Raw genomic sequence first — 25,882 nt, 5'->3', positions numbered from 1 at the left:
GAGGCCACGCGGAGGGCACCCACTTCGCTTTCGTCTAACTTTGCTCACAAGGGGGCGCCGGCGTCCCCGGCTTTCCGCGCCCCGGCTTCCCAGCCCGGCTTCGGTGGCGGGGTGAGCGGCCGTCATCCTAATCTCAGCGGCGAGAGGACGCAAGAGGAAGCAGAGCGTGGCTTCCCGGCTCCGCGCCCCTGCCCCGCCGAGCGCTGCCCCTCGCCGCTCCGGCCTCGCCAGGGCTCGGGCCCGCCCCCGGCGCCGGCCGCCCAAGGTGTCCCGCCTGCTCCCTGGCGCCCCCTGGCCCGGCTCTGGCGCCCGAGGTTTCCGGTGAGCGGGAGTCGCCGGTTATGACGACTCCCTCTCCCGAGCCGCCGTCTCCTCCTGCTCCGCGCTCCGCAGCCGCGGCTCCCCGGCTCCAGGTGGGCCTCCCTGCGCGCCGCAGAGCCAGCGCCTGCGCCCTTGCCCGCCCTCGCCGCCGCACGCGGGGCCCGGCGGTGCGCGCTGCCGGCGTGGCTTCCGCGGGGGCTGCAGCCTCTCCGCCCGCTCCCTCCCATGCCCGGCGGGCCGGAGAGGCGGCCGTCGGGAAGCCGACCGTGGCCCTGCCGGGTGCTGGCGGCCAGGCGCTGGATTTGCGGGCACCCCGCTGGGGCCCCGGGGGAGATGGCGGGGTGCCCCGGCCCGCACGCCGTGGACCCGGTTTCCCCGGCCCGGGGCGGAGCTGCTCCTCCAGGCCCCTCCCTGGCGCAGCGGGACGTGGGGTGGGGGCGGCCCCCGGAGGTCTCTGCGCCGGTGGAGGAGCCCCGGGCGGATCGCGGGGTCCCCAGGGTGAGCTCAGGGGCTGGGCTGCGCGCGCCGTGGACTCGCCCCACTGCGCGGGGGCTCACCTAGCCCTCCAGGGCCACCTCCACCTCTGCGGCTCCGCAGGCAGCCAGGCCCTTCTGAGCCCCGCCTGGCCTCCCGCGTGAGGCTTTACCGACCGGTTTAGGGGTCCGAGCCTTGCGCGTTTCAAGTTTCATTTGTGCACTGCTTCCTTCAAACCTTCGCGCGCTCCGACGCGGTTCCTTTCCCCTCTCACCCGTGTGGTGCCTGACAACCCAGGGGTTCAGACTTTGATTTTTTTTCCCCTTCCCTGCTTTTTAGGCCTCTAGATCCCGTCAAGGCATGCAGGAGTGGAGCTGCTGGAAGACGTTGCCCAGGCACTGACCTTCGCGCAGCCCGCATCCCTGCGCGCACGTGGGCTTCCTGCCAGGCCCCCGGGGCTGTACTTTCATGCACCAGTAGCTACCGGTGTCGCCCCGTGCAAGTGCCTGCGTGCCCTCCGCCAAAGCCAGGTTGTTGATCGGCGTCTGTAGGGTTTTCCCAGCAGTCGCCTGAGTTGCTTTTTCCTCCGTGGGTGGCTGAGTTTAGTGGTAGCCGGAGCTCAGGGAAGGGTGAGGGACTTGGCCTTATGCCCAGCGACGGTGAGTCGTGGGGTAGCCCCGCGATGCGATGAGTAGGGGTACTGCGGTGAGAGCCGGGGCAGTTGTGTGCTCCTAGGAGTGTGTCACTCACCACTAGCCGTCCCTGGCCTGTACCATCTGGGGCTGCAGAAGGTGGGTGAGCAGCTGGCCTCAGTTACTGAGCTAAGAGTCATGTCTGATCCTTTGCTCTGAGAGGTATGGTATTCATGAAGAAGGTGAGTCAGACCTTCCAGTTAGGAGCTAACTCATTTTAAAAAAAAATTAATTAGCTTATTTATTCAAAAGGTGGAGTGAGAGAGAGAGGAAAAAAAGAGAAATCTTCTGGTCCACTCCCCAGAAGGCTACTACTGCCAGGGCAGCTTGTGCTGGAGCAGACTGAAGCCAGGAGCAAGGAGCTCCATCCAGGTCTCCCACGTGGGTAGCAGGGGACCAAACGCTTGGGCCATCCTCCGCTGCTTTCCCAGGTGCGTTAGCAGGGAGCTGGATCAGAAGTGGAGCAGCCGGGACTCTGGTATGGGATGCCGATGTCACAGGCCACAGCCTAACCTGCTGGGCCACAACTCGGGGCTGGGTACCTCGTTAAATTCTATTCTTTCTGATTAGTTCCTTTCATTCAAAATATCCTCTTGAATGATAAACTCTACTTTAGCATCCTTTTAATGGTATCTGTTTCATTTCTGACAGGTTTTCCATAGCTGAAACATTGCTGCAGCTTCTGCGAGATTCTGGAGATTAACAAGGTAATTATTTTAATTACAGGTAGAGCCATTGATAACTATTAGTATGTGTTTTATATTTTCTTAAGATCGCTCTCAACTCAGGTAAAAGTCTGAGCAAAAATATATTGATTCAGATCAGATCTACAGCAGGTAGAGATGCCATTCGGAGCTACCTAAATGAAAAGCCATCGTATGTGCTGCTCCACAGGGGAAAAGGACTTCCTCTTGGTGTCCCCACTGTCCAGGTACCTTCCCATAGCCTTGGAGCTTGAGGTTGGATTGAAAAGTCTGTGTCTAAAGGCCTGGAGTCAGTGGAGACTGGTTCTGAAAACTGGAATTTGCAGGAGGCCCCAGAAAACAGGTGACTCAGCTGAGGAACGTCCAGCGTGGACCGTGCCCTGTCATCTGGTGCAGAGGGCGCTTAAAGAATTAGCGCAAAGACACCTCAAGTGAACCGCGAGTGGCATGATGATGGGGTGGGAGAGATGCAAGGAATTTGGCCTGAGCTGAACATGCAGAGGCCACTTTGTGCCATGTTAAGGGTTTTTAAGGCCAGTGTTAGGCTGGGAAGAGTTCGACTGCACTCCTGGAGTGTCTGAGTCTTAGCTCTTATCACAGATTGTCATAATGCTTGCTGGGCCATTAGTATCACCAGGGCTATACCTTAGTTGACGACTGTCTCTTTGCTGCTTCATTGCTACTTGGAAGATCCCCCTGGAACTCAGTAGGTACCCACATGTTGATGGTGATTACTGCTTTTCACTCCACAGACTTGCTCAGAGCCACTCCACTTCCTTTTCTCTCTTGCTGACATCTTTTTTTTTTTTAAGATTTTTTCATTTGAGGGGTGGAGTTACAGACAGAGGGAGAGACAGAGAGAAATGTCTTCCATCTGCTGGTTTACTCCCCAAATGGCTGCACAGCCAGAGCTGAGCTAATCCAAAGCCAGAGCCTGGAGCTTCTTCTTGGTCTCCCACATGGGTGCACGTAGGCTGTCTTCCACTGCTTTCCCAAGTGCATTAGCAGGGAGCTGGATGGGAAGTGGAGCAGCCGGGACACAAACTGGTGCGTGTATGGGATGCTGGTGCTGCAGGTGGCGGCTTAACCTGCTGTGCCGCAGCACCAGCCCCCATTTTATCAATAATTAATTCATTTAACTCACAGCAGCCCTCAGAGGAAGGTTCATTTGTAGGTCCATTCTACAGATGGGGAAATTGAGGCACAGAAAGATCAAACAACTTGCTCAGGGTCATAGAGCCTAGGCACCTTTAGACAGAGATAGAAACCCAGGAGGCTGAACTTCAAAGTTTATCTTTGAAACGGCCAAGCTGTGTTGTGTATCATGTTACCTTTCTTTATTTCAGGTATACTGAGTCGTTTTTGTAAATGAAGTGTTGTCGGAATACAGAGACTCCCATGCCTTTGTAATAACTGTGGCTGCTTCCCTGACAAAGGCATGGTTGAGTCGTTGCTGCACAGATCACGTAGGTCCTGCAAAGGCGAAGATGTTTCCTACATCCTCCTAGACAGAAGTTGGTGGCCCCCAGTTTATTTGATTCATGGTGCTTCTCCCCATTGGAAGTGGATTATTTTTTTGACTGTTTATTTATGTCTTTGGTGCTAGGTAATACAATCCCAGAGAACAAGGATCTTTCTGGTTTGTTCCTCCTTGTATGCTTAGTTCCTAGCACAGAGCCTGGTACCTAGCAGGTGCTCAATAAGTATTTATTGCTTAGTGATATAGCAGAGTGTGTTGTAATTATACTGAGCTCTTGACACTTTTCTTTGCCTTTCAGAGGAATTTTTCCTTTTTTTTTTTTTTTTTTTGACAGGCAGAGTGGACAGTGAGAGAGAGAGACAGAGAGAAAGGTCTTCCTTTTGCCGTTGGTTCACCCTCCCATGGCCGCCGTGGTGCACCGGTCGCAGTGCGCCGGCCGCGGCGGCCATGGGAGGGTGAACCAACGGCAAAAGGAAGACCTTTCTCTCTGTCTCTCTCTCTCTCTCACTGTCCACTCTGCCTGTCAAAAAAAAAAAATTTAAAAAAAACACAAACATTTATTTGTGGGGCTAATGGTGTGGCATTGTGGGTGGAGCCATTGCCTACAATGCCAGGATCCCACATGGGCGCTGGTTTGTGTCCTGGCTGTTCCACTTCCAATCCAGCTCTCTGCTATGGCCTGGGATAGCAGTGGAGGATGGCCCAAGTCCTTGGGCCCCTGCACCCGTGTGGGAGACCTGAAAGAAGCTCCTGGCTCCTGGTTTCGGATCAGCACAGCTCCAGCCGTTGCGGCCAATTGGAGGAGTGAACCAGCGGATGGAAGATCTCTCTCTCTCTCTCTCTCTCTCTCTCTCTCTCTCTCTACCTCTCTCTGTAACTCTGTCTTTCAAATAAATAAAAATGAATCTTTAAAAAAATATTTATTTGAAAGGCAGAGAGACAGACAGAGACAGAGATCTTCAATCGCTAGTTCATTCACAAAATATCTGCAGCAGCCAAGGCTGAGCCCAATTGAAACCAGGAGCCAGGAAATCAATCCAAGTCTGCGGTGTGGGTAGCAGAGACTCAAGTACTTGAGCCATCACCTGCTGCCTTCTAGGGTACGCATGAGCAGGAAGCTGGAATCGGATGTGGCGCCTGGACTGTAGCCCAGGCACTGTAATGTGAGTGGAGTCCTAAGGGCTCCACAGGCTAGCCACTGCAGAAGTTTCTTAAGGAAGGTGTTTTCCATCCGGCCCTTAGGTTTGGAAGTTGCTATGTTAATGCTCCTTGTCTTTGGAGCATTGTTACTTCACAAAGTCCGGCTGAGTGGCCAAGATGGGGCTGGCAGCATCCCAGGAGAGCCAGTCTATGATTACAGCAGCATCCGCCTGCCCGAGGAGCACATTCCCTTCTTCTTGCACAATAACAGGCACGTTGCCACCGTCTGTAAGAAAGACCCGCACTGTCCATATAAGGTAGGTGTCCTTTCTCCCCCTCTGAGTTATTTGTCAAAGAGTGCCATTGATGCTGCCTTCCTAGTTCTGCTCTATAACCTGAGCCTGCAGGTGGAATTCTAACCTTCCTGTCATTCTGAGTCCATCCTTGTTTTAATTTCCTCTCTCACTGCCAGAGTGACTGAACATTAAATGTATGTCCCTTTCGTAAGTACCATTTAAAATCCAAGTCGTCACTGAAATAAATAGGCAGCCCACGCCATCTGTATGTTGCACCGGTGAAGCAAGTTAGATTTTGTACAGAAAAACAATGTTGCACAAAGTGATTTCGCTGAAGAATCTCACACCTCCCACACCTCCCCCTCTTAAACTGCAGCAAAGACGATTTCTTCCTTCTTCATTGCAGTAACAGCACCTCAGCCTTGGGATCCACATAATTAGGATAGTTACCGTGGCCTCCCTCTGTTTTTCAAAAACTTGGAAAGGCCTCAAATAGGAGCCCATTAGCATGTCTCACACAGCCTTGGAGATCAAAGCTGGTCTTTGGGAGGCACTTCCTTTCCCATGGAGCTGGCACAGGAAGCACAGGGAAAAGCAGACCTGAGTCTCAGAGCAGCCTTGTTCCTGGGGCCCTGCTAGCTGTGTTGTCAGCTCCCCTAAGGGCTGCAGAGTTGTTGACCTGGTTGGTGTCCCGTCCCCCCCCCCCCCCCCCCCCCCCCCCCGCTGATCCTGATTGAGGAGTAAACTTGCCTATCCCTTCAACTGAGCTGTGATTCTTTCGGTAACAGAAATTCCAATGTGTCTTTTTTAGATTTAAGAATCAGTTCGCTAAATTGAGGATGGCAGCTTCAAGAACTTCTAGTTTAAGCGGTGGTTGGAAGTCCAAGTCAAAGCTAGACTTTTGGTTAGGAGACAGGCGTGGTGGGGGTAGTCAGGATAATTGTGGTGGGGGTAGTCAGGATAATTGTTAAAACCTTGAGACTGCTGCTCTTACAGTTTGCTGTAGTTATTGTCGTTGCACAAATACAGCACGCTGTAAACTGTGAGCCTGCGAGTTCCATAAAGATTTGTTTTCTTAATGGAAAAATCTAAGAGTCTTCCCTGAATGTCAGAACAAGGGAGACCAGTGTAAATGTACCCATTTTGCATTCTAGAAACACTTAGAAAATCTGAAGTCCTGCTGGGGATATGAGAAATCCTGCAAAGCGGAGTTCAGGTTTGGTTACCCGGTGTGCAGCTACGTGGACATGGCGTGGTAAGTTTGCTGTGGAAGATTCTCCTCTCCTTGCAGGCTTCTACTTTGTCTGCAGTGTGCGTTGATGCCCTGATTCCCAGATACACTCCTGTCATTTGAGACAGTCCTTCCTTTAGATACCAATTGGCCAAAACACTTAGGAGTTCAACTTGTCTGTGTTTCACTGAGACAGGAACATCTGTTGTTTCCTGTGCAGGGGTGGTTGGGTTTGGGGTAGGGATTGGAAGGGTAGGGGGAAGGCAGCAGTCTGGACCACAGAACGTATTTCCCCCCAGGTCTGCTAAGAAGATGAATGGGTGGTGTCTTTGGGATTCTGTTGGGCAGAGTTAAGTGTATCGAGTGTTCTGCGCCCTGCGAGGGTTTAGTGAAAGAAGATGCCGTAGTGAGCAGTTCATTGTCTACAGTTCTTCAGGACCCTAACTTCCCATGGTTCCGTTGTCTATTTTTGTTACAAAGGAGTAAACCTGTGAATAACCCATTTTGGTAACTTTTTATAGTGAAGGAGAGTTTTGGAAAAACTCAGTAGACTTCCCAAAAAGTAGCAAGGAATTTCTAGCGATTTAACTTCTCAGAAAACTTTCAAGCCCGGAAAAAGCAAAAAGCATGCAACAATCCTCCAATTCTTTTCTTATGACTAGGACGGACACGGTGGAGTCAGCCGAGGACATATTCTGGAAGCAGGCTGACTTTGGCTACGCCAGAGAGCGGCTGGAGGAGATGCACACACTCTGTCGGCCTGAGCACACGGTGGGCGCTCAGCTCCTTAGCCTGAGCTTGCTTGTTTTTATCACTTGTTGTTTGCTCTACTGTCTGGATTGCAATGTGAAAACCAGATGGATGGCACCAGGAGGGGAATCCTTCATGCTCACGTGTTTATTGGCTTCAAATGTGATTTGACTTCCCCAAATAGGTTGTTCTGTTTTCTTCTGAAGCCCTGGCTTCCTTTTCACATGTATCATTAGGTTGTCCTATTTTGAGGCAGTTGAAATAGTTTTATATATGCTAAAGAGGAGAAATGGGTAAATTGCATCTTTTTTTTAAAAAGATTTATTTATTTTATTTGAAAGGCAGAGTTACAAAGAGGTAGAGCCAGAAAGAGAGAGAGAGAGAGAGAGAGAGAGATCTATCTTCCATCTGCTGGTTCACTCCCCAAATGGCCGTAACAGCCAGAGCTGAGCCAGGCCGAAATCAGGAGCCAGGAGCTTCATTTGGGTCTCCCTCGTGGGTGCAGGGGCCCTCGTACTTGGAGCATGCTCCCCAGGCACACTAGCAGTGAGCTAGATTGGAAGTGGAGCAGCTGGAACTCAAACCGGTGTCTGTGTGGGATGCCAGTGCTGCAGGCTGCAGCTTTACCCGCTATGCCACAGCACCAGCCCTGGTACATTGCATTTTTATACACTCCTCCTCAGGCACGTGGGACACTTGCTGAGCCCCCACCGTGCTACTGTATGTTTGCTTAGCATATCACAGTCTGCAGACAGCCTTCCTGTGTGGTACCTAATTTGATTTTGACAAGTGTGGCAGTAGTCAAGCAGAACAGACACCACTGACGCCAGCTTACCATAGTGGAAACAGGGTCCTCGAAGCAGTAAAGCAACCTCTCCAAGACCACATGGCTACTCCACAGAAATACACCTGTGGAATGAAAACGCAGGGAGCACGTGCTAAGGACGAAATAAGGTTCTGTGCATGTAAATGCTCAGTACAGAGCCTGGTTCCCAGGAAAAGACACCTGTTTTTTGTTTGTTTTTCATTTTTCTTTATTTGAAAGGCAGAGAGACAGAGACAGATGTAGGGAGATCTTCTGTCTGCTGGTTTGTGTCCCAAATGCCTGCAATACCCCAGGCTGGGTCAGGCCAAAGCCAAGAGAAACCTAGCACTCAGTCCAGGTCTCCCATGTAAATGAGCCATCACTTGCTCCACCTCATGTGCACATTAGCAGGAAGCCGGAATCAGAAGCAGAGCCGTGCACTCTGCTATGGAATACAAGTGTCCCAAGTGGCATCCTCACCATGGAGCCAAATGCCTGCCCCAGGACTCAGTGTTAATTTTGGAGGTATAAGCACTTCTGCTTAAGACATATTGTTCTGTAACCCAGTGGTCTTGAACTCTGAGTCTCTGCCATTTCAGAGGACCGCATTGTTGCTAGGCAGTCAGAAATCAACCAAACATTTAAATTCATCTGCAGTCACCAACTGAATCTATGCTCTATGGTACTGTGGGAGGTCATCATATCACAGAGTGATTAGCAATTCTAAGAGGAAAGGTGAGTGAAGCCCAAAGATGGGGTGTGTGGCACGAACCTGCGATGCTGCAGGATTCTGTAAGAGACACTTGCTTTCACCTGGCACATGTTGGCTGGAGCCCAGCTGTTCCAGTCTTAAGATGGGGGAAGCGCCCCAGCCCCATCTTGCATACCTTTGTCACAGTGGTTTGTGAAAGGCTGTTGTAGCCCTGGTTTTACCTTGATACACTTTATATTGTGATCTACTTTATGATCCCTGTGTTAGTGGTTTGGCCACTGTGTCAAAATACCAGTGGCTGAGAGGCTTACAAGCAACAGAAAGGTAGTAATCACAGCTCTGGGTGGCGGAGGTGTGAGATCAGGGCGCCAGCATGGTTGGGTTCTGATGAGGTCCCTCTTTGGGGTTGCAGACAGCTGCTTTCTCTTTGTGTCTTTACATGGTAGAAGGAGGGCAAAAGAGCTCTCTGGGGCTTCTTTTATAAGTGCACTTATCCCGCTCATGAGGGCTCCCACTCATGACTTAATCAGGTCCCCAAACCCCAGCATCCCATTGGGCATTAGAATTTCAACATAGAAATATTTTTTTAAAAAGATTTATTTATTTGAAAGGTAGAGTGACACAGAGAAGGGAGAGAGGGAGAGAGAGAGAGGTCCTCCATCCACTGGTTCACTCCTCCAATGATTGCAATGGCTGGGGCTGAAGCCAAGAACCTGGAACTCCTTCCAGGTCCCCCATGTGGGTGGCAGAGGCCTAATCACTTGGGTCATCTGCTGCTGCTTTCCCAGGTGCGTTAGCAGGGAGCCAGATAGGAAGCAGAGTATCTGGGACTCCTACCACTGCTCTACTATGAGATGTTGGCATTGCAGGTGGCAGCTTAACCGGCTGAGCCACCACTCTGGGCCTTCAAGGGAGGAATTTTGCAGGGATGCAATCAGATTACTGCAATCTTTTTTTTTTTTTTTAATTTTTTTTAAGATTTATTCATCCACTTGAGGAGCAGTTACAGAGAGAGAGAGAGAGAAAGAGATAGATCCTCCATCTTCTGGCTCACTCCTCAAATGACTGCAGTGGCCGGAGCTGAGCCATTCTGAAGCCAGGAGCCAGGAGCATCCTCTGGGCCTCCCATGTCAGTGTAGGAGTCAAAGCACGTGGGCCATTCTCTGCTGCTCTTCCAGGCATACTAGCAGGGCACAGGATCAGAAGTGGAGCAGCCGGGACTCAAACTGGAGCCTACATGGGGTGCTGGCATTGCTGACCCCCAGATTACTGCAATCTTTTACCAATGACAAACTCTAAAATATCCGGCAGAGAAAGAGTGAGGCCTTGTGTTCATTAAAATTTGAAGAGCAACAGTAAGACAACACCTAAATCTATGAACAGAAAAAATGCTTGAAACGCTCCTTCTTTCGGCACAAGCCGGATTGGCTGAGGTAGAATCGGCCTCCTGGTAGTTGACTCTGAAACTCCTGTATGAGCTGTTTAGCAGAGGGTGCCCTGGTGCTGCAGCTGATACCAAGTTTCCCACCAGCTTCCTGGCTTGCAGGAGGGCCTCTTGGGAGGGTTGGCAGGCTGCCTGTCCCACCCTGCATTTTAGCGTCTCTTCCGTGTGCGTTCTTCCTTGTTTCCCTTGGCTCATCTTTGCACGATGCTTTTTCACAGAGCTGTGAGGGTGGTCATGGTTCTGAGTGCTTGATTTTTTTTTTTAAGGAGACTGAACTGAACTGCACAGACGAGCGCCCTTTGCAGAGGTCATGAGAAAAGTTGTATTATGAACAAACTAGGCATGGATTTCAATCTCAATTTTTTTTTTTGGTACCAAAATAAACATACTCTTTAATTCCTTGTTGCAATAATCTCAAGCAGCTGTTGGTTTTAACATTGGAGGTGGTGCAGTTAGAATCAAGTGGGGGCCGGCGCTGCGGCTCACTAGGCTAATCCTCCGCCTGCGGCACTGGCACCCCGGGTTCTAGTCCCGGTCGGGGCGCTGGATTCTGTCCCTGTTGCTCCTCTTCCAGTCCAGCTCTCTGCTGTGGCCTGGGAGTGCAGTGGAGGATGGCCTAGGTCCTTGGGCCCTGCACCTGCATGGGAGACCAGGAGAAGCACCTGGCTCCTGGCTTCGTATCAGCATGGTGCGCCAGCTGCAGCGCGCTGGCTGCGGCGGCCATTGGAGGGTGAACCAACGGCAAAGGAAGACCTTTCTCTCTCTCTCTCTCTCTCTCTCTCACTGTCCACTCTGCCTGTAAAAACAAACAAACAAACAAAAAAAACAAAAGAACCAAGTGGGAGTTCTTCGTAGTAACCTGAAAGTATGGAAAGTGGCCAAAGGATGCTTGGTCGTGCCCTGCTGGGAAGGAGGAAGATGTTCTTAAGTTGATGCAGTGTTTGGAGAACTTCCTTCTGCGCGGTGTGCAGTGTGCAGTGAGGATAGGCATGCCGTGACTGTGCCTGCTGGGTCTGGGTGGGTCTTCCCCGGGTGAATGTTTGGAGTTTTGGAGTTACCTTTTCCTCTTTCCCAACCCTGTTGCAGGGTGACTCGAGTCTGGTTTGCTCGCGGTATCTTCAGTATTGCAGGGCCACGCATCTCTACCTTGACTTGAGAAACATCAAGAGGAACCACGACAGGTACTGAAGCAGTTCGTGTTAAAACCTGATAGAAATTCGGAAAGATGTGAGAGCCAGGGGTGTGTCCTGGGTTAGTTTAGTAATGAGATGGCCGAGGGATTGGGGACAGGGTGGGAGATGGATGACTCAGACTGGCTATGAATTGATCACGTTGAGAAATTGTGTCATGGGCATATCGGGTCCCTTATGTGATTCTGATATTCTGTAAACATCTGACATTTGCTGTTGCAAATGCTGTTATGTGGCGCTTAACGATAAGACACATTCTCAGAATGTGATTTTGTTGTTGTGTAGGCATGGTAGAGGGTAGTCACAGGAATGAACGTGGCCATGATGCCCACCGGGTGGTACGATCTTGAGGGACCATACGCACAGTCTGTCATTGATGGAAGTGTCATTAGGGGCACGTGACTGTAACCAAGTCCCAGTGAAAAGCCGGCTTTGGAGACTGGTCATCTCCTATAGTTAAAATCCATGTAGTCGAGTGGTGAAAAAATTTCTAAAACCCTATTCAATTTTTGTTATGCTCCAGATTTAAGGAAGACTTTTTTCAGAGTGGTGAAATTGGCGGACACTGTAAACTTGACATTCGTACGCTGATGTCTGAAGGTCAACGCAAAAGCCCTCTGCAGTCTTGGTAAGATTTCTCTTTAAACCTCCGTTTCTGAAATATTGGCTTTTATTTCTGGCACTTGTGGATTTGGGTAGGGAATCTCTAGTGGAAAATGTTATTGGTTTGTAGATAATTCGCCATGAGCTTCTAGGGCCTGATGGCTAGAGTGAATCCCATGGTTGTACGTGAATTACTGTTGGGTGCAGTGGTTAAGACCCGGCTTAGGATGCCTGTATCCTGTATCAGAGTGCCTGGGTTTGTGTCCCACATTTGGTCCAGCTTCACCTTCCTGCTAATGTGCACTTTGAGAGACAGCAAGTAATGGTTCAAGTACTTGGGTCCCTGCCACCCTGCAGGAGACCTGGATGGAGTCCTGAGGCCCTGGCTTCAGCCTGTCCTAGTCCCAGCTGATGCAGCCATTTGGGGCTGAAGCAGCAGATGGAATATATCTCTCTGCTTTTTAAATAAATAAAAATAAATAAAATTATGGATATGAGTTTACAAAATATTAGGAAGTCTGACATTGTACTAACTGTTCACTCATGAAAGAAAAAAATTATTTCATTGATGAATTTTTATTCACTCATAATTGGTACATATATTTGGGAGGACATATTATAATTTTTTATATATTTATTTATGTGAAAGAGAGACAGTGAGACAGAGATTTTCCATCTGCTGGTTTGCTCCCCAAATGACTGCAACAGGGCTGGGCTAGGCTGAAGCCAGGAGCCCAGGACTCAACCCAGATCTCCTACATGAGTAGCAGGGACCCCAGTGGTTGGGCCAACACCTGCTGCCTCCCAGAGTGCACATTAGCCAGAGGCTGGAATTGGAAGCAGAGCCAGGACAGAAACCCAGGCGCTTTGATACAGGATGTAGGTGTCCCAAGGGGCATCTTAACCCCTGCATCAAACATCCACCCCAAAGGAATCACATTAAAAAAAAATACACACACATTGAAATGTATAACAAGCATACAGAAAGGCTTGCAGTTTAGATTATGAAAAAGTGAACCCAATATTTATCTCTGATGAAAGTCAAAAATAAAACATTATCGGCACCCCAGGTCCCCTTCCAAGGCTCCCCTTTTCCCAAGGTAAAAGCTGTCCTGACTTTTAACATCACTGCACAGCTTTTTTAACTCGAAAACTTTTTAGTTTAAAATAATTTTAGACTCATGGAAGTTTCAAAGTAATATAGGGAGTTCCAATTGAGCTGTTCCCCAGCCTCCTCTGGTGATAATCTCCTGTAAGGACAGCACGTTGATCAAAACCAGGGAAGGAGCTCTCGGACAATACTGGAAACTAAACTCATGTGGACCTCACTGGGGTTTGCATGCATTCATCTCTTTTAAAAGCATGTGGAGTTCAGAGTTCTGTGAAATAAATGTCCCATGTCTAGGTGCATGTCATCAGCAGGCACGGGCAGGAAAGAGAATTGTCCCATCATCCCCAAGGTCTCCTGTGCTACTGCTTTTTGGCTATATAGGTTATGCTTATGTATGAGGGGACTTTGAAAAGTCTATGGAACAGAGCGATAGAGAAAATAACTGGTAAGGCCAATGGGGGATAACAGTACCAAGCTTTCAAATCATGACAAAGTATGTATGGTATATAGCATTCATCAGACTAATTTTTACTTTTATATATGTTTACAGTTTTCTCCAAATAAAAGAATTATTAAAAGCTATTGAAACTGAAATTAGAAAAACCACTCTTAAAAATAATGTCAGTTGGCCAGTGCCGTGGCTCAACAGGCTAATCCTCTGCCTTGCGGCGCCGGCACACCGGGTTCTAGTCCTGGTTGGGGCGCCGGATTCTGTCCTGGTTGCCCCTCTTCCAGGCCAGCTCTCTGCTATGGCCTGGGAGTGCAGTGGAGGATGGCCCAAGTGCTTGGGCCCTGCACCCCACGGGAGACCAGGAGAAGCACCTGGCTCCTGCCTTGGGATCAGAGCGGTGCGCCGGCTGCGGTGCACCGGCCGCAGTGCGCCGGCCGCGGCGGCCATGGGAGGGTGAACCAACGGCAAAGGAAGACCTTTCTCTGTCTCTCTCTCTCACTGTCCACTCTGCCTGTCAAAAAAAAAAAAAAAATCGATTGAGGGGACACATTAAATTTTTTAAAAATAAAAAAAAGAAAAGTCTATGGAAAATAGAAGTAAAAGATAAGTTTATTTTGGTGTAAAAAATTCTTGAACTCTATATACATGGTTTTCTCATACTACACATTTCCTGTGACCTTTTCCAAGGCCCCTGATAATGTTAATTTTTGAGGTCAAACATTCATGCTGAGCAAACCATTCAGTAAATAATGATCTAGCATCTTCAGATTGAATAGATGTGTGGGCAAATGGGCATTTTGATTGCTGGTACATTTCTTATTTAGCAATTTGTTAGACGCTTTAAAGAGGCTCCCCCCCCCCCCTTTTATGTGTTTATTTGAGAAAGAAAAAGAGACCTTTCTTTCTGTCTCTCTCTCTCTCTCACTGTCCACTCTGCCTTTCAAAAAAAAAAATGAAAAAAAAATTTTAAAAATTTAAAAATATTAAAAAAAAAAAAAAAAGAAAAAGAAAAAGAGAGTGAAAGAGAATGTTCCGTGGGTAGCTCATTCTCCTAAATGCCTTCAATGGCCTCACAGGTTCAGGCTGAAGCTGAGAGCCGGGAACTCCATCCAGATCTCCCATGTGAATGGCAGGGACTCAGTTACTTGAGCCATCACCACTGCTTTTCAGGCTCTGCATTAGCAGGAGGCTGGATCAGGGGCCAGAGTTGAGTACTGAACCCAAGGATGTGGGCGTCTTAACCAGCAGCTTAACTGCTAGGCTAACCACCACTACCACCACCACCACCACCACCACCAACCCGACCGTGACCTTGTGCATTTTGCTATCTGATTCTCTGTTGCTGTGCCCTAGGATGCAACTGATTGAGCTGTTTATTGCTATGCAACGCATTACTCCAAGGTCGTATTGCTGTATAAGAAGTTACTCCAGCATATAGCTGTTTAGCATGACAAACATCTCACCCCATTGCTGATCTCTTGTGAGGCTGCATCCCAGCTGGTGCCTGAAGCGGTGGCCATCACAGCTCTGCTGGGCCTGGACAGTCTGCTCTGAGCTCTCCCAGTTTGTGGTTAGCCTCAGTTCCTCTTGGACACAGGCCAGAGACTTCCGTTTCCACCCCTTGGGCCTCTCCCTAGTGCTGACTCGCAGTGTAGCAGCTGCTGTCCCCAGGACAGTGGGCTCTGGGGACTGTGTCCCCGGAAGCTGCAGGGTTTGTGTAACCTCATCTTGGAGGTAGTCATGGCTTCTGCTGTGGTCTGTTTGTTACAAGTGAGTCCCTGAGTCTGGCTGCTCTCAAGGTGTGGAATAACCTTTGACCTATTGAAGGGAGAAACATTGGAGTATTTGTGGGCATAGTTATGAAACCACCCTGATATTTTGGCATTGTGTTTTTTTTTTTTCTTTTTTTTTTTTAACTTTTATTTAATGAATATAAATTTCCAGTGTACAGCTTATGGATTATAATGGCTTCCCCCTCCCATAACTTCCCTCCCACCCGCAACCCTCCCCTCTCCCACTCCTTCTCCCCTTCCATTTGCATCAAGATTCATTTTCAATTCTCTTTATATACAGAAGATCAATTTAGTATAAAGATTTCAACAGTTTGCACCCACATAGAAACACAAAGTGAAACATACTGTTTGAGTACTAGTTATAGCATTAAATCAAAATGTACAGCACATTAACGACAGAGATCCCACATGAGGAGCAAGTGCACAGTGGCTCCTGTTGTTGACCCAACAAATTGACAATCTAGTTTATAGCGCCAGTAACCACCCTAGGCTGTCATCATGAGTTGCCAAGGCTATGGAAGCCTTCCAAGTTTGCCGACTCTGATCATATTTAGACAAGGTCATAAAAGACAGAGTGAGGATAGTAACCAATGATCCTAAGAGTGGCATTTACCAGGTTTGAACAATTATACAGCATTAAGTGGGGAAGAGGACCATCAGTACACACAGGTTGGGAGTAGAGCCATTGGTGGTAGAGTAGAGGTTATGATTACAAAGGAATGAGGCCCAAGTGTGCTAGACAGTGTCTAGAACAAAGGCCAGAGTCATTATTAGAGGAGCTAAGAAAGGTGCTATCTAAGCTACGATTAAGTTTTCTGATCGAGAGGCAAATAGAACCTGATAGAAGGGGCTTGATAATAACCTGGTGGGCTTTAGGCCTTGTAAGTTCAGAGGCCTAGAACTATCTATCTCTTCACATGGGGTATATCCTAAGGGAGGTGTGAACCTCCTAGGGGAAGGCACTCTGTTGACTTTCATTACTTGGCTGGCCTGGGAGGAGAGCTGGTCAGGTAAAGGCAGGTGGCATCTCTAACAAGAAATTTACAGTTCTGCCTGCAATGTTGCTGACCCTACTTGACCATCCCCTCAGCTGCAGTGGTCACTTTGGAAGTTGGGCTGAGTGAAGGGCTTTTCAGCTTAGAGCCAATAAGATCTGTGGCTCTGACCTGGGCATCCTTCGACTCCAGGGCAGGTCCATTTCCAGTGATCCAACTCTTGGCAGAGCTGCCAGGGCTCTTCACAAGCTGACTTCTGCTGAAGCCCAGGCTTACCACATTGAAAGCCACTGCAGTGGACTGGCCTGTTGGGTCTCCTTGAGGGCAGATCACTGTACAGATCAGCCATTAATAGGCCTGCCACCCATTGCTTCTGATGCCTAGCTTTCTTTTCCTCCTGGTTTGTGTTAAAGCAGACCAGAGGATGCAAGTCAAGGGAGTGCCCAAGTCCCATCTCTAATCTTCGGTGGCCTGAACTACAAGTCTATAGTCACAGGCATGTTCTGTAGTAGTTTTTCTAAGGTAGACAATGCCCATGAGGAAAATTATATCCTCACTTTAAAACTTTCTTTCCCTTTGGTCTGAAAGGGAGGTTTTTTCTACTTACTGTATACTTCGCTGATGGCGAAGCAAATCTAGCTATGAGATTATTATTTAAGTTCTTATTTTGGCTATGCTATTACAGAAAAATGTTAGCCATCTCTTTTATAAGGTCTAAGGATTAAATTGTGCGTCCTACAGATTCCCTCATAATAGAATTAGTTTCCTACCTTGAAGAGAATAGAGAAATGAAAGAATAAGTTGGGCTTAGAATAGAGAAATGAGGGAGCAAGTCCTAGATCGCTTGCTGACAATAGCAATATCACATGAATACTTAGCAAACCGTTTCAACCATTAGATAACAACTTAAGAAAACATTTACCAGAAGGTCCAATGCCTTCTATAAATTTTAAGAATCATGTATTTGGACAATTTTAATAATAGCTTTTAAAATCTTTAACTCTTTTTATAGATTGCCAATTGATTTGAATTGCTTTTTGTTTTTAGTAACCTCAGTTAACCATACTTTCTCTCAGTTGGTACTGTTAATACATTATTGGCTTCATCTGTTTACGGAGCCATCCCAAAGTACTGAATACAATAGAAGTGGCTGGAAAAAGTCCATAGGAACCTATAGGAGGACAGCTAAACACAGAACCAACAACACTTTAGTTTTATGAGCAGCAAATCATATATAACTATGGATGACAAAAGACTTTAAGTCGCCATGTTTAAAATTATAAACTCATCAACCAACTAGAGGCACTTGCTTACTTCACATTATTTTTGAAAGCACCTGTAGGCTTTTACAAGTATTTAACCCTTTAGGCCTCTGGGGCTTTCTCATTAAGAAAACTATCATGTCTAGTAACACAAAATCATTAGACTTTTTAATTCTCAAACATTTGTATTAATAGCATTTTCCATTATAGAAACTTAAAGTTTGGTACTACATCACATCTTGACAGTACTTCTAATATAATCCAAATAGCCTGATTAGTTGGTGTCTCTATAAGATGAGAGACACAGGCCCTTCGATTTTTTCAGTTGGGCCCAAACTGGAAAAACCAAAGTCCAGGATTTACTGGAAATTTTAGAGTCCAGATTGTTTGAAACTTTGACTTTTTGAATGCCTGTCAAGAATGCCAAGAAGGCTCAAAATCCAAAATATCTGGTTGAAATAAGATTCCTTAAAATCATGACATAACATAGACCAAATTTGATCATTGTTACAAGGTGATTATTCAAATCTTTGAAAATAAGCACATATTTAAATAACCCATAGCTCTTAATAAAAATTCAGCTGTTTTTGAACAATGAGAATTTAACAGACATCGAGAGAACATAAGAGATTACTTTAACACATTGCTTTAACAGAGCATCAGAGTTTAATTCTATGTCAAGGAGAAATTGAGCTTCCTGTGATCTTTTGCTGTGAGGTTTCCTTCCTTTACCTTCTTCCATATTGATGACCATGTTTCTGTGTTTCTGTGTGTAACACATCTTTAAGCATCTTTTGCAGGGCAGGACGAGTGGCAACAAATTCTTTCAGTTTCTGTTTGCTATGAAAAGTCTTAATTTCACCTTCATTCACAAATGAGAGCTTTGCAGGATATAATATTCTGGGCTGGCAGTTTTTCTCTCTTAGTACCTGGGCTATGTCTTGCCATTCCCTTCTAGCTTGTAGGGTTTCTGATGAGAAGTCTGCTGTGAGTCTAATTGGAGATCCTCTAAGAGTAATCTGACGTTTCTCTCTTGCACCTTTTAGAATCTTTTCTTTATGTTTCACTGTGGTGAGTTTGATTACAACGTGTCGTGGTGAGGATATCTTTTGGTCATGTTTATTAGGGGTTCTATAAGCTTCCTGTACTAAGATGCCTCTGTCCTTCTCCAAACCTGGGAAATTTTCTGCTAGTATCTCACTGAAAATGCCTTCTAATCCTTTCTCCCTCTCCATGCCTTCAGGAACTCCTAGAACCCGAATGTTAGGTTTTTTAATAGTATCCTGTAGATTCCCAACAATATTTTTTAGATTTCTAATTTCTTCTTCTTTTCTTTGGTTTGCCTGTTTCCTTTCCTGTTCTCTGTCTTCTAAGTCTGATATTCTCTCTTCTGCTTTGCCCATTCTGTTTTTAAGGGTCTCTAATGTGTTTGTCATTTGATCTATTGAGTTCTTCATTTCATTATGATTTCTCGTCACTATCACAGTTTCTTGTTCTACTAGTTGTTTCATTTCATTTTGATTCCTCCTTAATATTTCATTTTCACGAGAGAGATTTTCTATCTTGTCCATTAAGGATTTCTGTAGTTCTAGAATTTGTTTTTGAGAACTTCTTAATGTTCTTATCAATTTTTTGAGATCCGCTTCTTGCATTTCTTCTATCTCATCATCTTCATAAACTTGAATTGGGGTGTCTTTTTCATTTGGGGGCGTCATAGTGTCTTCCTTGTTCTTGTTACCTCGGTTTTTGCGTTTGTTGTATGGCATGTTGGAGATATTTGGTTTCTTCACTGTGGTGTTTTTTCTTGTTATACTATGGCTCTAGATTAAGTGGGCTGTCTGCTTTCAGTGGAGCCTTAGAGGCTTGAGATGAGTGTGGCCTGAGAGCTGTGTTTGGTTCCTCAGGGTTGAGAGTGTGTCAAAGATGACACTCCCATGTTAGGCGTGGTAAATCTCTCTTTCTTTTTTTTTTTTTTTCCTCGCGTTCCAGCGCTGGTGCGTTGAGTCTGCCGCTGGTGTCCCGAACTTGGGCTCCCATGCTCTCCACGCAGGTCCACTGTGAATCACTAGTTCCGGAAGAGTTTCCTCTGCTGTTTCATCCCCTACTCTTCCTTGACCCTGCAGTATCTCCACTTTTATTAACGTGTGTCTTGACGAACTATCAATGTGCTCCCTTCCTATTCCGCCATCTTGCCGCTCTGGCATTGTGTTTTAAAAGGATCTCTTTTGATATTTGCTATACATGAGATAGGATCTCAGGCATGAGGAGTTTAAACCATCCTCGTGTTAAAACTCTAAATGCCTCAGTAATGTGTTTGTGATTATATATATATATATATATATATTTCCCCCCCCCCCTTGGTTTGTAAGAAAACTGTACCTTGTGGCTTCCAAACATGTTTCCCAAGAAGCAGACTTGCATTGCTTCTATGAAGCTTAGCTGTCTGCAGTCTTTCTAGAGAATTCCTTCTGGGAAGCTTAGCTGTCTGCTGTCTTTCTAGAGAATTCCTGGAATGCCATGTTTCTCGGAATCTAAGAGGTCTACTGAAAGAGCTTCTCTGGCCCATTGTTCCTTTTGAGCCTCATCAGGAGACTTTTTTGAATTTTCTTACTTCACCGATAATTTTTTAAAATTAATTAGTTAATTTGAATGGCAGTGACAGACAAAGAGGGAGATCTTCCATCTGCTAGTTCACTCCCCAGATGGCTACAACAGGGAGGGCTGGACCCAGTTGAAGTCATGAGACAGGAGCCAGGAACTTTGTCTGGGTCTCACACATGGGTGGCGGGAACCCAAGTTCGCTGGCTGCCTCCCAGGGTACACACAAGCAGGAAGCTGAATTGGAAACACATTGTAGCTAGGATGCAGACCGAGCGCTCTGATAGGGGATGTTGGTTTCCCAAGAGAGGACCTAACATGCTGAGCCCCAGCACCCACCCCTACTATTAGATTATTTAGCCAACCAGTGTACATGTATAAATCTCTTCTTTGTGTCATAAGTTCCCAATGTAACTCTTATGTATGTTAGACTCAGCTATTTTTTTTTTTCAAGATTAATTTTATTTATTTGAAAGAGTCACAGAGAGAGGTAGAGACAGAGAGAGGTCTTCCATTTGCTGGTTCACTCCTCAAATGGCTGCAATGGCTGGAGCTGAGCCAATCTGAAGCCAGGAGTCAGGAGCTTCTTCCCAGTCTCCCATGTGGGTTCAGGGGCCCAAGGACTTCGGCTGTCCTCTGCTGCTTTCCCAGACGTGTTAACAGGGAGCGGGATTGGAAGTGGAACAGCTGGGACTCAAATGGGAGTTCATATGGGAGGTTGGTGCTATGGGCCAACCTGCTTTAACCTGCTGCACCACAGTGCCGGCCCCAGACTGCGTTTTTAAGTCATGTTTGTTCCTATCTCTACATTAAAACTGATAGCAAATTGTGGAAATGCCAATACGCTTGAGAAGTTGCACATCTCAGTAGAAGTGCTTTTGCATGTTGGAAATAAAATCTGCCCAGGGAACAGATCCTACATTACAATGTTGCAGGAGGAGGTCTGGGAAAAATCTCCTTGAAGTCATGTCCTCATTCATTATTGCAGGTTTGCCGAGCTCCAAAGCTATACCCAGCTTAACTTCAGACCTATAGAGGATGCGAAGTGTGATGTTGTAATTGAAAAGCCAACATATTTCATGAAATTAGATGCAGGTAAGAAGTTAATTTGTCTGTTGTGTATATATTGGTTAATGAGACTTTACTGTTTTCTCTTTGATATATATTATATATGTAGTAATTTTCTATAAATTTTTTGAACATAATATGACAAACAATAGACTCGTTTTTTTGTTTTGTTTTTTTAAAGATTTATTTATTTATTTTGGAAATCAGAGTTTTAGAGAGAGAGGGAGAGACAGAGAGAGTGAGAGAGAGAGAGATCTTCTGTCCACTGGTTCACTCCCTAGATAGCTGCTCTGGCCAGTGCCGGGCCAGACCAAAGCCAGGAGCTGGAAGCTTCATCCAGGTCTCCCACATGAATGCAGGGACCCAAGCCCTCGGACCATCTTCTGCTGCTTTCCCCAGGGCATTAGCAGGAAGCTGGATCAGAAGTAGAGGAGTTAGAACATGAACCAGTGCCCATATGGGATGCTGACGTTGTAGGCTTTATGAGCCACACCACAATGCCAGCTTCTAGACTTTTTGTTTCTTCCTTGAAGAAGTAGATGAACTAGTTTGAACTTTGATGTTTTATTTCTCAAAATTATTTATTTATTTATTTATTTAAGAGGCAGAGAGAGGGGGAGAGCAAGAGCATGTCCATTTGCTGGTTCACCCCCTAAATGGCTGAGACTGGACCCAGGCAGTTCTGGGAGTTGGGAATTCTGTCCAGGTCTCTGCGTGGGGCACAGGGCCACAATTTCTTGAGCACTATTCTGCTGCCCACCAGGGGCTGCGTTAGCAGAATGCTGGAGTCAGGACAAGAGCCAGCTGTGGAACCCGGGCACTCCTTCCTGGGGGACAAATGTCTTAGCTGGCCTCTGAACCTGCGGGCTAACCCCACTCACCCAGAAACCTTTTATTGAAGGAATACAAACTTCATGCATTTCATACATACAACGTCAGTAGTGTAGCGATTCTTCCCACCCTGCCTGCCCTCCCACCTGCACTCCTACCCTTCTTCCTCCTTCCTCTCTTATTCCCATTCTTAGTTTTTACTAATATCTATTTTAAATTAACCTTATACACATCTGATTAACTCTATACTAAGGAAAGAGTTCAACAAATAGTATGGAAAGAAGACCTGTTCCTCAGCAGTCGGGACGAGGGCTGCTCAGAGTCATCGCATCTCCAAGTGTTCATTTCACTTCTACAGATTACCTGCAGGTGCTCTGGTAGTTATCACAGATCAGGGAGAACATAGGGTATTTGTCCTTTTGGGACTGGCTTATTTCACTAAGTATGATGTTTTCTAGTTTCATCCATTTTGTTGCAAATAACAGGATTTCATATTTTTTTTTCTCTGAGTAGTATTCCATGGTGTACATATCCCATAATCTCCCCCCCCCCAAGAAACCTTTTATTTAAGGAGTACAAACTTCATGCATTTCATAAATACAACTTTAGGAATATAGTGATTCTTCCCACCCTACCCACCTTCCCACTTGTACTCCTTCTTCCTCCTCCGTCTCCTAGTCCCATTCTTAGTTTTTACTAAGATCTAGACAGATATCTTTTGTAGCTAAATTTACCCCATCTAGTTTCTCTAATCATTTGATTTAGATCGTGTTTAATTAGAGTTTTTTTAAAAAAAAGCCACGGGGCTGGCACTGTGGCACAGTAGGTTAATCCTTTGCCTGTGGCGCCAGCTTCCCATATGGGTACCAATTCTAGTCCTAGCTGCTCCTCTTCTGATCCAGCTCTCTGCTATGGCCTGGAAAAACAGTAGAGAATGGCCCAAGGACTTGGGCCCTGGCACCTGCCTGGGAGACCTGGAAAAAGTCCTGGCTCCTGGCTTTAGATTGACCTAGCTCTAGCCATTGCAGCCATTTAGGGAGTGAACCAGTGGATGGAAGACCTTTCTCTCTGTATCTCCCTCTCGTTGTCTGTAACTCTACCTCTCAAATAAATAAGATCTTAAAAAAAAAAAAATTAAAAGCCACATATACAAGGGTATTTCACGACATACATGGGAAAATGGAATTAAAATATGTTTGTTTTGTTCCCCAAAAGTTTGAAATCCATGCATAGTTTTTCATAATATGTATTTTCCATAAACTTTTTTTTTTTTGACAGGCAGAGTGGACAGTGAGAGAGAGAGACAGAGAGAAAGGTCTTTCTTTTGCCGTTGGTTCACCCTCCAATGGCTGCCGCGGCTGGTGTGCTGCGGCCAGCGCACCGCGCCGATCTGATGGCAGGAGCCAGGTGCCTATCCTGGTCTCCCATGGGGTGCAGGGCCCAAGGACCTGGGCCATCCTCCACTGCACTCCTAGGCCACAGCAGAGAGCTGGCCTGGAAGAGGGGCAACCGGGACAGAATCCGGCACCCCGACCGGGACTAGAATCCGGGGTGCCGGCGCCACAAGGCGGAGGATTAGCCTGTTGAGCCACGGCGCCAGCCCTATTTTCCATAAACTTCTGAAAGACCCCTTGTGTTTATGGATTTCAAATTTTTTTGCATGAAAATAAGCTTATCTTTTAGTTTCATTTTCTAGACTTTTTGTATTATAATGTGGGTGAGAAAAAAAATGTCCCCATGACCCACTCCCACCAACTTTCCAATATTTTCTTGATGACAGTGAACTGAATTCCCACAAGTTACCAGGGTTGTATATTCTTGAAAAAAAGTAAAATTAGGAGCTGGTGCTGTGGTGTAGCTGGTGAAGCCGCTGCCTGCTGTGCCGGTATCCCATATGGGCACTGGTTCGAGTCCCTGCTGCTCCACTTCTCATCCAGCTCTCTGCTATGGCCTGGGAAAACAGTAGAAGATGGCTCAAGTCTTGGGACCCTGTCTTGGGACCCTGCACCGACATGGGAGACCTGGAAGAAGCTCCTGGCTCCTGGCTTCGGTCTGGCCCAGTGTTGGCCATTGAGGCCATCTGGGGAGTGAACCAGTGGATAGAAGACACCTCTCTCTCTCTTTCTCTCTCTCTCTGCCTCTACCCCTCTATAATTCTGCTTTTCAAATAAATAAATAAATAAATCTTTAAAAAAATAAAATTAATATTATTTTCCCATTTCTGCTCCTAGCCTGTAACTATCAGCTTGCAAGCAAGCATAGCCTTAACTTTGTGAGCTCGTTGCCCCTCACAGGAGAAACCCAGATCATGCTATAGGATCGCTCTCATTATGAGCGATAGAGATTGCTGTGCTACACCATTTCAAAATTCATGAGAGGCTGGGCTGACAGTGAAATACGGTGAGCCCTCTGTCGCGAAAGTTTCAGAATCACTGTAATTTATTGATCACAGCTTTAATGTGCTTGGCCTTCCGAAGTCATAATTCTTACTTTGCAAAGCGTTAGATTCAGAAATCAGACAAGTTTAGGTGCTTGAAATAAGAGCAAGTAAAAATGCTGTGGTCAACGTTCTGACTCATTCGTAGACTATGCATGTTAAACTGGGGCAAAGACAACAGTGTGACCAGCTGTGAAGGAGGGGCCGTGTCTGCGCCCTGACACTGATGCAGATCCTGGTGCCATAAAGTAGATGAAGAGGGAACGCCAGCCGCAGGGGCCGTGGGCCCTTTCTTTCCTGGATTCCTAACTCTCCATTTTCCCTCCAACTTCGGCTGCCATCCAGTTCGCCTTTTTGCATTAACCGTGAGCTGGGGAGCACGCAGGTTCTACAGAACAAGACCCCCTGGGGGGCATGTTTCTCCAGGACAGAGCCTGTTTTCTCCCTCGTTTATAAATCCTTGTAGCAGCAAGCGCTGGTCTGTGCAGGCTGCGTTCCTCAATAAATGTTAGGAACTTTCTAAGTGTTACGTGTGAGAGCTAGTGTGTGCTATATGGCTAACCTGGGGGTAAGATGGAATCTAATAGAACTTTTCTTTTCTGGTTAAGTTGAAAGTATGTTATATGCCAAGACTTCTCTGGGTGAGAAAATTAGCCATTCCAGACATTGTTTCAGCATCCCAAGCTGAGGGGCAGGCACTTAGCTAAGCAGTTACGATGATGGCTAAGGTGACCTATCACAAATCAGAGTACCTGGTTTCCATAACCAGCTCCGGCTCCTGGCTCCGGCTTCCTGTTAATTCAGACCTTGGGAGGCAGCGTGATAGCTCTAGTGATTGGGTGCCTGCCATCCGTGTGGGAGACGTGACTGAGTTCTTGGCTCCTGCCTTTGGCCTCCCCCAGCTGCGGCACTCCTACAGGGAGCTTATGGGGAGTAAACCAGCAGATAAGAGCTCTCTCTGTCTCATTGCCTCCCAAATAAAATAATATTGAAAATAAAAAAGACCATGTTCAGCCTTCAAAACATTTTTGCACCAAAATAGACTTATATTTTAATTCCCTTTTTCCATAAGTTTCTTAAAGTACCCTGTATTTTCCTAACTAGTAACTAAATAGGGAAGAAAAGAAATAAGAATCAAAGTTACCAACATGTTAATCATTGCCAGTACTTTTGTGATCAGTGAGTGTTGCTTAATAGATTTTTAAAAAGAGATGATCAGAAGAAATAATGATCCATATTCATAGTCCCATAGTTCTACCCCAGTTTGAGTTAAGTAAATATATTTATTTTCTGGGCACTTAATGATCATTTGTTAGCGTATATGGGAAAATGCATTCCTGATTTCTAAATAACCAATTTTAATGCACACTATCCATAAATTGTAGACCATCTGAGTATATGTCATTTCACGTTTGGACAAAGAAATCTTTTTTCTCTCTCTCCTCCGTTTATTTCAACTAAAAGTCCATCAACTTAAAAATAGAGGGCGTATAA

The 25,882-nt window shown here is 46.5% G+C and overlaps 1 protein-coding gene across 4 annotated transcripts in view; it reads left to right on the top strand.

Annotated features, from left to right (window-relative positions):
- Window positions 1–309: 309 nt before the first annotated feature.
- EOGT (EGF domain specific O-linked N-acetylglucosamine transferase) overlaps window positions 310–25,882 on the top strand; it is a 48,194-nt gene continuing 22,621 nt past the window's right edge. Inside the window, exons 1-10 of one of the 4 annotated variants that reach the window (XM_062201239.1) lie at window positions 310–413; window positions 1,135–1,325; window positions 1,740–1,918; window positions 2,139–2,194; window positions 4,914–5,128; window positions 6,262–6,362; window positions 7,001–7,109; window positions 11,136–11,230; window positions 11,763–11,867; window positions 21,041–21,147. In XM_062201239.1, coding sequence (XP_062057223.1) covers window positions 4,928–5,128; window positions 6,262–6,362; window positions 7,001–7,109; window positions 11,136–11,230; window positions 11,763–11,867; window positions 21,041–21,147 — 718 coding nt within the window. In that variant the 5' untranslated portion in view covers window positions 310–413; window positions 1,135–1,325; window positions 1,740–1,918; window positions 2,139–2,194; window positions 4,914–4,927. Of the gene's footprint in view, window positions 414–804; window positions 820–1,134; window positions 1,326–1,739; window positions 1,919–2,138; window positions 2,195–4,913; window positions 5,129–6,261; window positions 6,363–7,000; window positions 7,110–11,135; window positions 11,231–11,762; window positions 11,868–21,040; window positions 21,148–25,882 lie in introns of those variants that run through there. The other 3 variants (XM_062201237.1, XM_062201238.1, XM_062201240.1) reach the window with 3 other exon arrangements.

This window comes from Lepus europaeus, chromosome 9, assembly GCF_033115175.1.
Source record: "Lepus europaeus isolate LE1 chromosome 9, mLepTim1.pri, whole genome shotgun sequence".
In the NCBI taxonomy this organism is placed as follows: Eukaryota; Metazoa; Chordata; class Mammalia; order Lagomorpha; family Leporidae; genus Lepus; species Lepus europaeus.
The sequence above is the reverse complement of the archived record's forward strand: the minus strand, read 5'-3'. Positions and strand labels throughout refer to the sequence as shown.